General features: G+C 32.6%; 2 protein-coding genes and 1 non-coding gene across 3 annotated transcripts; 2 read left to right on the forward strand and 1 right to left on the reverse strand.

The window, feature by feature from the left end:
- Positions 1-1,352: 1,352 nt before the first annotated feature.
- On the reverse strand, positions 1,353-11,540 carry LOC105761652 (uncharacterized). Its single transcript, XM_012579519.2, has 18 exons — positions 10,924-11,540; positions 9,638-10,181; positions 8,531-8,764; positions 7,565-7,656; positions 6,665-6,875; positions 5,959-6,140; positions 5,588-5,815; positions 5,193-5,374; positions 4,579-4,672; positions 4,444-4,500; positions 4,211-4,345; positions 3,700-3,768; positions 3,486-3,599; positions 2,887-3,048; positions 2,657-2,785; positions 2,476-2,577; positions 2,123-2,202; positions 1,353-2,020 (listed from the first exon to the last, which is right to left on the reverse strand). Exons 1-18 carry the CDS (start codon positions 11,467-11,469, stop codon positions 1,642-1,644), a joined length of 3,540 nt encoding a protein of 1,179 aa, XP_012434973.1. The 5' UTR covers positions 11,470-11,540; the 3' UTR covers positions 1,353-1,641.
- A 1,753-nt stretch (positions 11,541-13,293) lies between these two features.
- TRNAE-UUC (transfer RNA glutamic acid (anticodon UUC)) lies at positions 13,294-13,365 on the forward strand. The gene has a single exon. It is a non-coding gene; the product is annotated as a tRNA-Glu (tRNA).
- A 1,445-nt stretch (positions 13,366-14,810) lies between these two features.
- Positions 14,811-16,346, forward strand: LOC105761651 (uncharacterized). Its single transcript, XM_012579518.2, has one exon. It carries the CDS (start codon positions 14,887-14,889, stop codon positions 16,300-16,302), a length of 1,416 nt encoding a protein of 471 aa, XP_012434972.1. The 5' UTR covers positions 14,811-14,886; the 3' UTR covers positions 16,303-16,346.
- Positions 16,347-17,628: the final 1,282 nt, after the last annotated feature.

Raw genomic sequence — 17,628 nt, forward strand, 5'->3', positions numbered from 1 at the left:
TAATTTATTTTGTATCAACACTTATTTTGGTAAATTTAAGCTCTTTTGCAAATATCAAAATATCCCTCAATTTTCTTTTTAGGCAATTAAATTACATATCAATGCTCTGATTCCACATATCTAATATTCTCAAAATTTCACCTTGATTGTTAAAATCGACCTAGATTAATCCATCCATTTGGTTAAATTAAATACGTAAACTTTGATAGATCCAACTGATTACATATGATATAACTAAAGGTGAGTTTTGAAAACTTTTCATTATATTTGTATTTATTCATCTTTGAATTTTGTTAATATATTTTTTCTTGATTTTTCTATTTATGATTATTTTCTTTTAAATTTTAAATTATCATCAATTTAGGGATTCAACAAGTTCAATCGAAAATATTTTAATCCAATTCTTACATTATTGCCACTTAATCTATTTTACATGCAAATAATACAGTGCCATGAAATAAAATAAGAATAGTGCGAAAAATATAAGTAAATTTTTTATGAAAGAAAAATAACTAAATGATATATTAATAAAATAATAAATAAACATCATGTACAAATACGTCAATTATGTATATTAAAATATGCTCCAAATCCTTAAACTCTTACCTTTGAATTTAATTTTGTTACTTCTAAAAGTTTATTTCTTTTATATTTTGAATTTAAAATTCCAAATTAAACTATTAACACCATTAAATTCATGTGCTAGTATGATATTTTGAAATAAAAAGTTACTTAATAATATAATAAATATGAATTTAACCGAAAAAGAATTGTAAGTATTTGTATTTTTAAAATTGAAACCTAAAAGTAAAAATTTAAATTTAAAATATATAAAACTTGGAAGCACATTTTAACCATTGATATAATATTGTTGTAAACTTTTTTTAAAGCAAGATGAAAATTTTACTAGAATTAATAATAGTGAAAATTTTAAAAGAAAATTATTGACCAACCCTTCAATTAATTAGTTTATACGAGTATTTTTATTTTTTTGAGCATTTGAATTTTGAAGAAAATTCATTTACATTGAGAATTAATCACCAATAAATAATACAAAATTAGTACATGCATGCTCAGAATGGAAATCAGGCATGTATATTTGTGATTTAGTCCTCTATCTTCCTGAGATTTAAAATTTAATTACATTTGACATAATTCAATTTTATATTTTTAATATTATTAATAGTTCCAAATCGATAAAATTAGTTACTATTGTAAAATTTCTTCTTCTTTTTTTTAAAAAAATCTACTAAATTTAACCGTAAATTGATTATTAATTTAAAAATAAAAAAATCCACCTCATCACCGCAATGTCAACAAGTACAACTAATAATGTCATTAAAAGTAGAACCGAAGGCAAAATTGGAAATTTGCTATATAGGTCTAGAAATAAATTACAAATTTTTTGGGAGGCCAAAAAACATTTTTACCATATACCAACTTGTAATTTCACAAAAACTGAAAGGTCTAAAATGACAATTTTACCCTTGGCATACTAAATGGTTGCTTACTAGGGTTAAAGCTCGATTAATAAAAAATGAGATCAGATTTGGATAGATTACTGAATCACTCAACCTTCATATAAATAAGAGAGTACAAAATCTTGTCCAGCTTTGCTGAACCAAGCCAGGGTGTATATTTTTACTTGTCACCTTTCTTATTTACCCCTCTAAATTTCTTGGGTCGAGTTTGTACCTTGAAAGAATGTCGTTTATCACCAGCTGCCACACCCTTTTGGCTCGTAGTTGCCTGATTTATCTTTCTCTTCTGACCTCTGCCGGTGCTGGACCCTTTGTCGAAATTCTTCTTTTTACCATTTCCTTCTGAATGACCGTTCATTGGTTTTCCAAAGTGCTTAGCTCTTTTAGCCATTTTCATTCCACCACCATGGCCAACATGTTCACTTGATTCGGCGTGCTTGCTGCCACCATCCCTTTTGTCCCTTTTTCTCTTTCGGTGTTCGATCATGTCGTTTTTACTTTTAAAAGCACCGAATCCCTTATCTCTCCTCTTTCGAGACCTAGTAAGATTCAACAAGTAATTAATTGGTATAACATTCAAATGCAAGCTACCAATAAATAATAATAATAATAATAAAAGCTGCAGCAGAAAGAGATCAGACCCTTCGGTTGATGAACCCACGGGTACTTTGTCTGCATCATTGACGTCAGTTTCTTCAGAAGTCGTTTTGCCACGTCGGTTCTGCAATAATATAACATTACACATTATTCTTAGGAGCAAATGGATTTTAGATAGCATATTCGAATCAGGAACCAATATCGAGTATGTTGGCATGAACGAGGGAAGGAAATGAGAGAAAGAGAAGGATACAAAGCCTTGCCATGAAAAATGAAGCTAATTTCCCCTACTACCGAAATTCTTAGGGGAATGTTCAAGATATTCCTCAACATGAATACATTTCAATTTTCTTAAACCGAAATAAAACTAGGATGACTAAGAATAAGAAATGAATACCTCTATAACGGTATTCAGAAAACCCTTGTGCTTTTCCGGAGCAACAGATTGAACAGCAGCAATACCACACTTTCTTGTCAAAATTTCCAATATTATAGTGACCTGTCGAAACATGAATGCACAGGATGAAAAGTCTGCAGCTCTATATGTCAGTTTTTATATAAAGTGAATATCTATCTACCTTTGATCTGAAATGATTTCTCGAGATAGATGACCACTTGAGAACTCCATTGATAATGTCGGAAAGAAAATTCTGCAGGTCTTTAGCTTGCAAGGTGGAAACCAAGACTTTTACAAAACCCAAAACAGCCTGTCAACGGCATACAAAAAACCTCATTAATGAGAAGCAAAATATTTTTCAGTGAGACAAAATGAAAGACAAAATCATATGTTGGCACAACAGAAACTCACTTTTATAACTTCCACAGCTTTGGTTTGCAACAAGGATAAAATAGAAGAAACAAGATCAGGCACTGAGATACATATCTCAGGATCATCATATACGAGAACAGACAGGGCAGCCACTGCTCCACTCTTAATGTGAGGTGATGAACCAGAAAGATATCCCATAATCTGAAAAGTAAGCAACATATTTGGTCATTAGCATCACTGATAATCATCTGTTGGGGCAACAAGTTGACAGTAATTGTTTACAAATGCAACTATCGAAGGAATTTGGGACAAGTTAAAAGCAGCATAAAATTTAGACAGTCACGTATGTCCTAAACATAAATGATGAACTTAAAAAACAACAAATATATGTCCAACTCAAAGGGTTAGACATCAACATTTTGGCCTCTAGGGATAGTTTCTAACTTCCCTACTTTTATCCTGGAATTCTCATAGCACTCTAAAACTCGATTACCTGAAAAAGCTACTGCTTCAAGACTACAACTTCTAGACAATCTTAAATGATTCATTATATAGATTTATGACATAACTCTTTACAAAACTTAATGTCAGGGTAATGAAGTCTTAACACATTAAAAAAATAATTACGAATTCCTCACCATGCTAATCAGTTTGTGATAGGGTGGATCAGATTCGAGATCTGATGACTTTCTTAAGGTAGAACTCATCTTTAGTAATATATCGTAAGTTGTTTTCCTTGTTTCTTCCTTTCCCTGCATATTAAGTTCAGATTAAAAACGCAATGAACTGCATTACCCCATGAAGTACGAGGAGAAAAACAGTAAATAATTGAACTTCTTAGGCGGCTCTTACATCCTTCAATGTGACTATAATCTCATTAAGAATAAGGAATGGCTTCGTATTTTCCTCCAATGAGCTCACCTGCAAGAATTTTTTACAGTTAAAAATTCAGTTGGCATCACATCTAATTCTTAAGAGAGGGCACGGTATCATCCCCCATATGTACAAAAGCCAGTCAGCAACTTGCTGCCAGCATATATGTTTTAAACAAGCTAGATGAAAAGATAAAATTTGCATAACTTCACAAGATACAAATTAAGTTCAGATGCTATTTCCATCGTGTTAGGCATCAATGCGTCGCTAAAGGCTCGATTCTCCATTACAGCAACAGCAACTAAAGATGAAACTGGTTTGTTTAAAACAAATTTGCGGAGGGATAAATCCACAATAATACCAAAATCTGTTTGACCACATTAATGATGTAGACTGTCACCTTAATTTAAAAGCATGCGTTACAATCAAACAGCACAATAGAAAAGGAATCTACAATTCTTAAACAGGATGAACTTAGATGAGAGTTAACCTTCAAGGTATGAACCATTAGCGTGTTGAAGCAATCAAGCCGGTTTCTAAGAGATGGAATATTAGCAGGAGATTTTAGGCCAAGTAATAGATCAATCAACTCCTCCGATTTAGAAGAACAAAACCAAGCATGCTCCTACATTATCATATGAGAAAACAGGAAAGTTATATCCCATAACATAGGATGAAAATTATTAAAAAAATGATGAACCAAATATACTATTGGAACCACACCTCCAAAATTCTGCTTAAAGCATAATATGCTTCATGATGACCGATCTCATTTGTTTCCTAAAAAAGGAGGTTAGTGAGCATTTTAAGGCTAATTTAGTAAAATAACACAATAAGAGAAATGGGAATATTATATACCTGAAAAGTTTGCTTTATTAAGACATAGATAAAATCAATAAGGTCCTCTTCTGCCCCTGAAATAAGAGAAGATGCCAGCTCCATTATGATACACCTGTGTTAAAAAAAAAAAAAGAAAGTCTTAGCACCATGGTCAATCTCTATTGCTCTCCACAGAAAATGAGATTTTCAGCTCTCATTATTTTGTCAATCCAACAAAAGTCAACTAGATTCACCCATTCAACACTCCCAAAACATTTCCTCTTAGCTTATAGCAAATATGCATATCGTTCGATGCAAATGGAGCAGATAAAAAAGAACTCTAGCAAGGGAGGGCAAACAGCTACAATATAGGCTGATCTGCCTACAAGGTGCCATACATGACCATTAAATAAACAAAGTAACAAAGTAAACAAGTACTTTAAAAGAAAAAACAAAGTAAACAAGCACATTTTATGTCAACTTCACATTAAAGTGAAGATGGCTAATAATGACAACTGAAATAGCCAGCTGCTTAGAGATGGCAACAAGGCAGGGTGGGGCGGTGTTTTGCCCACCAAAATCAAAATTTGTAATAAAGTAAGTAATAACAATAAATTGAATTTTAAATTCCAGAAGTGAAGTCTGGAACATACCTGCTTGCATCTTTACCCATAGTATTAATGTTTTTTTCTTTTTCCACCACCTCATCTGCATTACCAGCTTGCTTTACAAATTCACCTTCACCATCAATGGACTGCAGCTTCTCAACCAATGACACAAAAATCCTTTTGGTAATAGAAAAGTCTGTTATTGAAGCCAAGCATCCAATGGCATCCTGACAACACATGATCAGAAGAAATTTGGTGTTTTACATTAAGAAGACATCAATAGGTGTTTCATATTACCAGTAAGCGAATATGCGTGTTTTATATATCAAAGTCGGACAATTTGTTCTGTCAAGGAAGAACTTTTCATTTCATCAAAGTAATTTGAATAAGTCTATCAAATTTCAAACCAGACACTAAGATGAAAGAATGAGAATGTTTACCTTAAGATATAAACGCTTTGCTGGAATGGAATGAATAAATACATCAGTCAGAGCCTGAAGAATCTCCGGAGCACATGATGATAATGCCTTGATATTTTTGGTTGCAGTTTTCTTTGAATAAGTGGCTGGAATTCTGAGCTCTAATTTAGAGTCTCCCATTACAGTATTGTTTGATTCATCAGCATCCTCCCCAGATCTAAGTATATTTTTGTTTTGGTTGACAAGAATCTACAGAAAAAATAACACCACTATAGATATTATACAAGAGAAAAGAAAACAACCGACAAAAGTTATTTGGAAAAAGGATCAACGTAAGGTTCTAGGAATTACAAAACTAATGGTAACAACAATGAAAACAAAACAAAAGTTACCTGTATGGCAAAAGCAATATTTTCATGCATAAGCGAGTCCTCCTTAAGAATATCAATTAAAAGTGCAGCCAAAGCTTTAAACCTCTTGTGCGTATCAATAGGATAATGACAAAAGGCAGGTAGTAATCCCCAGAGGCTATGACCGTGAGCTTGCAGATCTTGACGAATTACAGACTTTTTTACTGAATAAAGTGGAAAAGGAAAAGACAAAAGTCAAAACAGAAAAATATTAGAAAATGGCAAAAACTCTTAGGACTAAACACACAGAGTAAAAGCACCGAATGTTAAGCTAGATGGCTCCAACATTTTAAATCAGCCAACAGGATGTTAAGCCATAATGCAAAATTAAAAACAATGGAGCCACTTAGAGAAGCCAAATAAAGTGAAACAATATTTAAGTCGCTTCGCACAGCTAACAGTTTTGCAACTACTGACTAGAAATGATAATGAGATATAAAATTTCAGCATTCATTAAAATAATAAGAATGACAGGTCCTAATCCCTAAATAAGCTCTCTAACCTCAGGATCATAATGTTGACTGAATCCTTGGCCTACAAAATACCCAGAAAGAATAATAATCTGATAGATTCACAACAATTTAACCTAAAACCTTTCAAGGTGCCATTTTATGTGCGTCATTATCTTTCAACTATTAAATCTAGTCATAATCATGATGTGAAGAAAATTTCAGAGTAAGAAAAATACCTTTACAACTTGCTTGCTGAAAGGATTTTGCAAGTGGCACTATATGCTCCATATAATAGCTAAGAGATGCTCCAACGACATAGTCTTTCAATATGGGTACCAACCACATGTTTGAATGCATTAAGTTATCAACAGCAAGGGTTATAGGCAAAAGAGTCAGCATCCTCTCTGGCCCGATAACAGTAACCACTGATCCTACACAATTCTGAAGCTGCAAATTATAACAGAAAAAGGATATCAGTAGTTTTCCAGTGATCACCATGGAAGATACAGCAATCACAAGCTGAAGTAGTGAACCTTAAACATAGGATTAGTAAAACATAATATGACATTTTGTTGTCATGATGTTAAACCATAATCAGATAAATTATTTGGATGCAACATGGACGTATAAAATGTGGCAAACATAGCATACTTTTCAAACTAAATGCATTAAAAATTGGTATTAAAATTAATCGTGCAGAAAGAGAGGAATATGCAGGCTTCATCTTACTTGACCATCTTATAATGCCAATCATGCCAACTAAACAGAACAAGTTTGCCAGAACATAAATAAAAGACAAGAAAAACAACAAAGCCTTCATTGTTCCAGACCAATTACTCAATTTTTACACTTATCATCTATATTTTTGAATTAGCAATCTCTTCATTTTACTAAACCTTAGCCACTCTTTGCGAGTTTATTCAAGTACATGTCAGATGAACAATGTATCAAAAAGTACAAGGAAGATATATCAACAGGAGCATGCAAGAGTAAATTTTAGTAGAGAAACAAAGAACTTGATGAAATAATAACTTAAATTCAGTAAAACATCATAACACAAACAGCATTTTGATAAATTTAAAACCACAATACTTCTCAAAAAGGGAACAAGCAAAAATGGTTGAGTGAAGACTTACATGGTTTGTGTTAGATGTGTTCCCACTAGTGCGATTCATTAAGTCAGCAAGTTTATGTACAATGCCCTTCATAAATATATATGAGGATTCTCCTACAATCAATTGAATCACAAAATTAAGCAGAAATTGATGCACAATAAACGTGCATATTTTTGTCTGAGTATGAAGAATACAAGCCTAACAAACATATAGGTCCCAACTACGATTCCACAGATTCTTCAGTCCTAGGTTCTTGACGAAACTATAAGTCTCTCCATAGTACACCAGAGATCAAACTTGTCAGATTGCTGCTCATTTGTTTTTATTTTTTATCATTGATACAATATCTTTTTTATAAATTAGGCTTATTTCTAAAAGGTAATTTATGTAATTTAAGCTCTTACTATTACTGAGGGGTTTCTACTTTAGGGTTCACAAAGTGTGCCTGTATTAGGCTATATACTAACTTAAAAACGAAGACCACCAATTTTGAATTAAATAATTCTCAGATTTGTTTCCCTTGCCTTTTTAACTATGCTTCCTCCTAAGGGGGTTTTAACTCAATCAGTTCAAGCAGTTGACCATATCATCTCTAATTATTTAATATACCATGCCTGCAACATTTTTTCACTGCAAGCCAATTATCACGTTTGTGCCCATTAATTTTGGTGATAAAGGTTAAGGGTGCTGAGCCATCTCAATTTGAAGTACTAGCTAATGTAAACACTCACCTAAAACAGTCCCAAAACATAAGGACGCATAAAACACACCAGACCATTATGCCTTTAGCACATTTATCTCGAGAAGATTCCTCCTAATCACATGTTTAATATGATTAGCAATAATAACTCAGGAGATATATGAGATGAACAATAGTAGTAAAGACACAACGCAGCCAAGCTCTTCCTTATAGCAGTTCAAGGACATAGCAATGAAAAAACAGTTGTGACTCATATGCAGCAAATAAAAAATAATAATCCAGCATACCAAGTTTCTGAAACAAAACAGTCAAGACAGCCAAAACATGCTCGTTTGGAATTCCATCACTTGAACTTAGGGTATTCTCAAAGATTGAACATATAGATTTTATTGCATCGGCTTCCTCACTACCAAGGCCATTGTTATCGGATGAAAGAGACTTCAGATCTATATGGTGGCTAATCAACTCCTTCATAATATCTGATGCATGTGATGCCACGCTAGCCTCAGAAGACAAAAGAGCTACATCAAAACTACAACATTATCAGAAGAACAAGAACTTTTAAATTTCAAGTTTGCTATCAAAATATCCATAGAAAGCATTAAAATTAGCAGTAACAATGCGTATTCCACTGCATTAAAGGATAGAGAAAAACTCTACACCTCACATGAGAAACAAAACTAAACATCCACAGAAAGAAATTTATTTCTTTATTGCACCTAGATCAATCAACTAAGAATGCATGTGCTATAATATGGTAAATTGCTAAGAATTAATGCTTTAATTGAAACTTGGCTATATTAGACACGGAATAAGGGTAGTAATTGTAAAACATCAACCTAGTGAACAACATGTCAAAATATTCCGGAACTTTTAAGATGAGTTTTAATATGTAGCAGAAAAGCAATGACATGTAGGAAAATTGGCACAGATGATTTTCTAGGAATGTTACAATTAAAAATCTTAAGTCCAAGAACTTCCATATCTAAAAAAAGTTTGAACTCCGTGAGCAATTGTGCATGGTAGAAAAACCAATTTACATTAATGAGTTCAGGAGCTGATATTACAAACAACAACACTATACATAAATCTCCACAGATTCATCACAAGCAGTAATGAAATTGTTCATTCAAAAAAGCAGTTCCAATCAACTATATTCTAGTGCTGTTTACAGGAAAGACAGAACAGAAGGCAATGATAATCCACTATACCTAACAATTGCTTGTCAGACAAGCAAAACAAAGTTTACTGATGCCAAAGTCCATTACTAATTGTGAAGACAATAATAATTCTCCAATATCTTCATATCAGCGAAAATAATAATAAATACACTTGTCAAATAATAACAATAATAAATAAATAAACATGTCAAAATAAACATATCAAAAAAATACCTGCTAACGAATCACAAACTAAAGGAGTGTGCTTCGTCCAGGAGTTTGAGTCTACAGCATAAAGTTTATCTACAGCACATTTTAACAAAGTTGCGGCAGATATAAGAGTGTCAACAGGATTCTTCTCCCCAGAGACATAAGAAGAAAGAGAAACTATAATGTTCTCCGTCACTGGTATAATCGCTTCAGCATTTGAGCTCCCAAAAAATACTTCAATGGTTTTATGAATGTTCCGTGTAAGAATAGAGAACTCAGAACTAGTAAGTTTACATAGTTCTGATAAAATTTTCAAACGGATTGTGGCAGAGAGATATGGAACAGTAAGCTTCAGCACATTTAACATATGAAGGACCTCCAAATGTTCAGGATTCGATAATGTTTCATCCTTAGAATCATCTGCACTTTTTATGGTGTTTAAGGTCAGTGCAACACGCATATGCCTTTTTAGCAAGGAAAGTACCAATTTACTTGCCTCCTTCATAACATCTGAGGACTGGAAAGACTTAAAAAACTTCTCAAGATATTCTTGAGCACATCTCCGAACCTGCAACACAATATTAAATCAACTTATCAAATTACTTTACTTTTTTCCCCCATTTAATAACTATGGCTAGCAAGGTGCTAGCTTTATTCCACAAAGAGTAGTTCTTTTAAGGGTTTATTCAATTTCAGTATTAATTTAAGGGTCAGTCTCAAGTACACTGGATTGGAGATGTGTGTTGCTCTGAATGCACTTTACACAATTACACACTTCGGCTCTTCACTTCTCTTGACATTTAGATATGGGGATATAACCTCCAAGGATCCTCTAAATGCATAGAAAAACTTAGGTTAATCTATCCATACCAGTGCCAGAAACATGCATATCTGACACTCGAGTAACATAGTGCACTAATGCAAGAACATACAATCTCCAACACAAATGGAAAAGCTAGTTGCTTGAACCCTTGGTTCATAGCATTAATTGACAGGAACTACCTCTTGTCAAATCCCATATGTGAATTTAGAAGCTTTCCTTCTAAAGCATGATTATTCATTGAAGACCAGAAAACAATAAAATGATGCTGAGGACAATAACAGGACATAATGCAAACAGACCATAACATTCATCAGATATACAGACTGAGCAATAAAATAAATATGCAATGGTTGTAAAAGATTGAATTTTAAACACAATAGACCGGTATAAAAATAAAACCATGCATTATTATATTCTTGAGTATCATATCCAAAAGGTCACTTAAGCTTAAGAAAACAACAAGAAGAAGTAAACAATGCCTCGATACCTTGGGTCGTTTATCAATGGCGAATCCAAGCAATGACTCTAGACCAAACTGAACCGAGTGCCAATCCTGCAAATCAGAAAACCCGACAAGCAACAACCCCAAACACTTCACCCCACTTCTCAAACTCGCAACTCCCAATCCCTCCTTCCCCAATACTGTCACCACAACTTCCACCGCCTCCTTTGCCTTCCCACTGGCAATCCCTCCTTTCGGCACCGCCGGAACCACAAGCGACAAGAACGTCAGAAGCGCACCGATAGCTGTCGAATCAAGGGTGGCTGCTGAATCATCATCGAGGGCAGAAATGGAGGCAGCAAAGTAAGCCGGCGGAGATAAAGGAAGCGACTCAGATGAAAGGATGGAACGCATGGCGGCAGCAGTGGCGATTAGGTGGCGGTGCTGTGGGGCTGATGATTTTGAATAACGATCCATGAGTTGCTGACAGATATCGGACCCATCTTTCAAAGGGATTTCGTTTTCGTTGTCGAATTCCTTCGGGGTTTCTTTATCGTCTAACGGGGAATTTGGGGTCTGTTTTTTCTTCATGGTGGCGATTTCGTTCAGATTTTGGGGGCGGATTTAGGGTTTAACAGGGGGGTGATGGTGAAGAAGGGTTTAACAGGGTTTTTCCTGTTTTTCCCAAAAATAAGTTATTGCATAGATGTCCTCAGACTATAATCTAATATTTTAAAATTTCCCTGAACTTTGAAATATTCTAATTTAATCTCTAAAATATTAACATTGTGAAAATGTTACATTTGGTACCTATACTTTCATAAATTTTCTAATGTGGTACCTGTGTTTTAAAAATATCCAATGTGGTAATTCAACAATCAATTTGTTTGATCATAGTTAATGTACTTGGGAGGTCCCTATATTATAGTGATGGATCAAATTAGTCTCTTTATAATTAAATAGATCAATTTAATCTCTATACTATAAAAATTTTTAAATAAGTCCAAATTGTAACAAAGTTAATAATTGTTGTATAAAATATGTAGTGAAAATTATTTTTCTTTTAATTGTAGTTCAATTCCAAACAAAAGATTTCATTTACTAAACCATTAAAACTTTGAAAATGTTAAATTTGTTAAATAGTGAATGATATTTTCTAAATAGTAAATGTTAACTTCTTTACAATTTGGCCTTATTTGATTCTATTTAATAGTATAGAGAATTAATCGATTTACTTAATAATAGAGGGACTAATTTGATCAAGTCCTTATAATACGAGAACCTCTCGATACATTAACCATTTTATTATGATAATTGGTGTTAGTATTGATAGTGAATTACTAAAGCAGCCAATAAAAATTCAATATGTAGATTTTTTTCTCAAATCATCAAGTTTATAACTCTACTTGGATAATAAAACATTGTATGAAAATTAAATAAAACAATAAATTAAATTAAATTAAAAATAAATAACTAAACATATAATTAATGACAAAAAATAAATAATAACTTTATTGATACATAAAGATTATTATTATTTTATTAAAAAGGCAAGGAGCCTCATGAGTCGTGATTAATTTGCAAGGTTTGAAATATGAATATGAAATAATTATTAATGGCAAAACCTGAACTGCTCCTTAAAGTGGATTTTCTTTTTAAAAAAATGTTAATGTAGGGTACGGCGGGTTGGATTTTTTTGGACAAAGGTATAGAACGGTTATAATAATTACTTGTTTTCTCTTGCCCCACTGCACCATATGAAATTATCATTTTATCATTGTATATATAATTATTGGAATGGTAAAAATATAATAATGTCTTATAAAAAAAAGTTCATATGTTTTATGCTTAATTTTTTTTAAAAAAATATGATTAAATATTTACTTGAATTTAAAAAAATTAAGAAATTAAACATGAGTAGCAAAAATTAAATTGAAGTGAAGTAGGATGGGACGAGGATAGATGCATTCAACGTCTATGGGTTAAGATTATACATCCATAGTAGAGCAAGACAGATTGTGAAATAGAGCATGCCAACTATAGAGTGCCAGTAAATTTAGCAACATTTGCCCCGCCTCACTCTATTGTCATCGATTACTCACGAATTATAAATATTATTAAATATTTTAGTGAAAATTATGTTTTGGCATAGGTCCCAAGGCCCTATAAATAGTGTGTTTAATGAGAGGGGATTACGTGGGGACAGAGATATAATTAGAGTAAGGTAAGATAATTGATTTATGGTGTTAGAATCCAATGGTAAGGCTTGTCCTTGCAGTTTTAGACTCTTAGGACAATGCCGTTCAGTCACTACTCCGTACACGCGGTTACGATTTGTACGTTTATTGCAATTAATTGGATTTCTTTTCTTTTGAAATTATTGATATTAAAATATGTATACAACCCACCAACAAATCCATTGTCGTCCAGTGGTTAGGATATCTGGCTTTCACCCAGGAGACCCGGGTTCAATTCCCGGCAATGGAATTATATTTTGTTTATTTCATTTTACATTGATTAAATTATGCTACTAGTCCTTGCACTTTTACGAAAGTTATGGATTTAATCCCCAGTGATGGAAATAAATTTTGTTTATTTCATTTTAAATTTGTTAAAATTTATTATTAGTCCTTGCGCTTTGCAAAAGTTGTGAATTTGATCCATATAATTTAATTTGATTAGTTTTAGTCCTTACACTTTTCAAAATTTTAGTTGTGAATTTAATCCATATACTTTAATTTACTTTGCAAAATCTGTGAATTTAATCACTATACTTTAATTTGGTTGATTTTAGTTCCTATACTTTTCAAATTTTAAATTTTCAATCATCGCAAAATGATAGTTGTTAAATTCATTTGGCCAAGTTTTGTTATTTCTAAAATTGATGCACCGAACATATTATCATATGTGTAATACCATGTCAATTTATTATTTCCACATATTACTCATTAAAAATATAGTTAATAGATTAACAATTGTTATTTGCATCGAGACTGAAATTTTAAAATTAAAAAGTATGGGGACTTAGAATAATTCAATTGGGGAATATGGATCGAGTATACAAATCTACGCATAATATAATACTAGTAATTAAATTTAACCAACCAAAATTAACTATTAATTTTTATTCAAGAGTAAAAGTTCAAAACTAGAAAAAGTATAGGGACCAAATTTGACTAATTTGAAAAGTAAATGGATTAAATTTAATCAAATTAAATATTAGAGACTAAATCTACAATTCCCATAAAGTAGAGTGACTAATAGTAGAATTTAACCTTTTATATTCAATGAGAAATTTAATTATGGGTTAATATACGATTTGGTACCTTATTTTGGCTGTAGTGTTTAGTTTGGTAATTTGATTTTTCTGTCCAAAATTAATGCTTAAGTTTCGCTTCAATATTCAAATTGGTATGTGTTTTTCCAAATTGATACTTAAATTTTTTCAGTTAAGCACTTGAGTTTGGTTTTAATTTTTAATTTTAATTTAGTACTTAAGTTTTTTATCCCAATTATCTACGTTATTTTAAAGTATCGTAGTACACGTGTCAAATATTTGGGCCACATGATACCATTTGACTTATGTATCAAATTTAACATTAAAGCCAAACTTAAAAATTAAATTGAGACAAAAGAAAATTTATATACCAAATTAAATATTAAAAGTAAGTTCAAATGCCGAATGACATATTAATCCTTTAATTATCCACTAAATTAAGTGAAATTATGACTTGTTATTAGAGATGTACACAGGTCAAGTGAAGTACAATTCCAATAATTTTTTCAAATCGTTGCTCAGCCTAAGCCATATTCACCCAAAGGTCACATTTCACTGTTTACAATATATTGGGGACTATTTATGCAATTTACCCTAGATAGTTTGTAAGACAATTAAATAGAAGCACAGCGTTCCCCTTCAACAGAAAGTGATGAAACGTCCTTCGTGAGCAGAGACCTAAAAAAGCAGACTCTTTAAAAAAGGAAGGGTCAAGGGGGGAAGAAATAGCCATGTGTTCCGCCGGAGCTGCCGTCACAAACACCGTCAACGGCGGAAACAATGAAAACAAGGCAATGGGTTTTCTTCTCGTCTTCTTCCCCGAAGCCATCCACAACAAAATTATCGGCAACTCCATTAATAATACCACCACCAATAATAAAACATCATCATCAAGATTCATTAAAAGAACAAATCCCAATCTCCTTTTCACCAAAGCTCGATTCACCATTTCCATGTGCGCTATTTTAGTTTCCCTCACTCTTCTCTTCTTCACTCTCTCAACTCTTGAACCTTCCTCTTCTTCTATGTGGGATTTTAAACCTCTGCATGTACTCAAGAAAAAACCCAATGTCATTTCGTCTTCTTCTTCGTTCGCTTTACATGGGATGGGTACTTTGTATAGACGTGGAACAACCGCCATGGACGAGCTTATCATTTGCCATGTTGTTGAAGATATAGCCGAAGATGAACTCAAGCTTTTCTTAAGAGTCTTACATAGATCCGGTATCACTTCAAGAGCTGACATTGTTTTCCTTTTTGGGTCTTCTTTATTATCTTCTAAATTCAGCTTTTTGATTCATGAAGAGAACGAGTCATTCTCGAAACTCATTCGATATTACAACGAGTTGAATACTACGAGTTCCCGTGACTCAGTCTTTCGTTTCAACTCGACCCAGTTTTGGAAATCTGGGAAGAAAGATATGGGAGAACCGATTTGGGGAAAGAAGGGGAGAGGGAATTATAGTAGTTCAAATGAAGATGAAAGTGAGTCAACTCGGTTGATTTATGGCTCAGTTGTGGGGTTTGATGTGAATGAGTTGGATCCTGAGAACTCGTTGGGTGGGTTTTTGGATTATATTCCACTAAGTTTAAGAAGATGGGCTTGTTATCCAATGTTATTAGGAAAATTGAGGCGAAATTTCAATTATGTAATGTTATTAGATGTTAAGAGTTTACTGTTACTCAGTGATCCGCTCGGCCGTGTTAGGAGTCGGAGTTCCGAGTCCATTTATTTATTTAGCAGCTGCAGCAACAACAGTAAAAGTAACTCGGAGAAAACTCAGTCTCATTGTCGGGTAAACTCGGCGATTTTGATGGGTGGAGTTAGGGGAACACGGAGGTTAGCCAATGCAATGTTGACTCAGGTTGTTAGAGCTACAATACGGCAGCATAAGAATAAGAACCCGGTATCTGAGTCGGGAATTTTCAGTCAACTTGTCGGCAATGGCTATATAATGAAGAATGTAGAGTTGACAACATTGACCGAGTCATTTCAAGAAGCGGGTTCACTCAGTGGGTTGAGTTCTGACTCAGTTGAAGGTTATTCAATAATCCAACGTGGTAATGGTAATCGTGATAGTAGTTCCATGATTACGAATCTAATATGTTTATGTGAAGCAGATTCTTCTGTTTATAGGGATTGTTAATTAGTACATTATTTATTTTTCAAATATTTATAATTTATATTTAATATTTGTGTTCACATACACATTTAAAATTAAAAATTAAATATATAAGGGTATAGAATGTTTATTAATATTCCACATTCATCATCAATTTTGATTAACATAAAAAAAATTAACTATTTGAGTCGATTCCTTCAAATGAAGTCTTGAAAATATTGTCTATCTGGTAGTTAGTCTTATCAGGTAGTTAGTCTCAGGGACGAAGTCAAAAAATTATTTTAAAGGGTCAAAAATGAATTGTAAATTATTGAAGGGATTAAAGTGTAATTTTACAATTATATCATGTAACTTCATAAAAAATTAAGGGATTAAATGAAAAATCTACCATTTGGGCCTTTGTCTTCATCTTTGGTCGTACGAACCCCTAACAATGATCAATATTGTTCCTAAATTGAGTTAGGGTTTTGTCTCCTAAAATCGATGAAAGCATGAGCCTGAGGTGAGGTTCATAAGGTGAAACTGATTCATCAAATCAGACCATTTTTAGATCAAGTGATACCACCTCTCCCTGACAATGACCTATATGTTATAAGTCGATGGTTTGAAACCCATCAGACACATGACATGTTTGTCCCCTTGGTAAGTAGTTTTGGCCTGATGAAGTGTTCTTACTCTATAAACCTTATCTCGAATTCTCATCAAAGTCAGAAAACAAAAACCTAAGCTCGACTCAAAGAAATATAAACCATTATTAAGGGTTCAGTCATCTGCTCAATAAACAATACTTCCAAAACTTATCTAAAAAAAATTAGCCCCTAAACACAGCCATTTTTTAGAAATAAAAAAAATGTAAACATATTAAGTTTTTTTAGAATAAAAATTATTGTTTTTTAATATATACTAAATATTTTAGATTAAAAAGATATTGTTCCATGATCATAAAAATAAATTCATGTGAAGTAGAATCTGAATTTTATAAGAATTCTTAGCAAAATAACAATATATATATTGGCCACTATATATATTGAAATAATATATGTGGAAGAGTTTTTTGTCGTTTAAAAGAAGAAATTGTCTGGTTGGTGCAAGACAATAAAGAGCAAAGAGTGGGAGAAATTTAGGATTTTGGCATTTACATGTATTTAATATTTTTGCAACATTTATTTTCCATACTAACTCTTAAAAAATCTAATTTATAAATAGAAATTACTTTTAAGCATGGGAGATGAATCATAATTTGACGGGAGAAAACGTAATTTTATCACTAATTAACTTGTATAATTTCATAAAATTTGAAGGGGGTTAAATGAATAATTTACCCTTTTTTTTGGAAGCAAGGCTACTCAA

The sequence above is a fragment of the Gossypium raimondii genome, chromosome 11 (genome assembly GCF_025698545.1).
Source record: "Gossypium raimondii isolate GPD5lz chromosome 11, ASM2569854v1, whole genome shotgun sequence".
Classification (NCBI taxonomy): domain Eukaryota; kingdom Viridiplantae; phylum Streptophyta; class Magnoliopsida; order Malvales; family Malvaceae; genus Gossypium; species Gossypium raimondii.

Bases quoted from the DNA above. Each gene is read 5' to 3' on its own strand.
- LOC105761652 (XM_012579519.2), bottom strand. From the start codon at position 11,469: ATGAAGAAAAAACAGACCCCAAATTCCCCGTTAGACGATAAAGAAACC. The intron at 5,816-5,958 runs GTAACTTTTGTT...TTTTTTCTGTAG, and splicing joins ATATTGCTTTTGCCATACAG to ATTCTTGTCAACCAAAACAA. The intron at 2,203-2,475 runs GTATTCATTTCT...ATATTATTGCAG, and splicing joins TTCTGAATACCGTTATAGAG to AACCGACGTGGCAAAACGAC.
- LOC105761651 (XM_012579518.2), top strand. From the start codon at position 14,887: ATGTGTTCCGCCGGAGCTGCCGTCACAAACACCGTCAACGGCGGAAAC.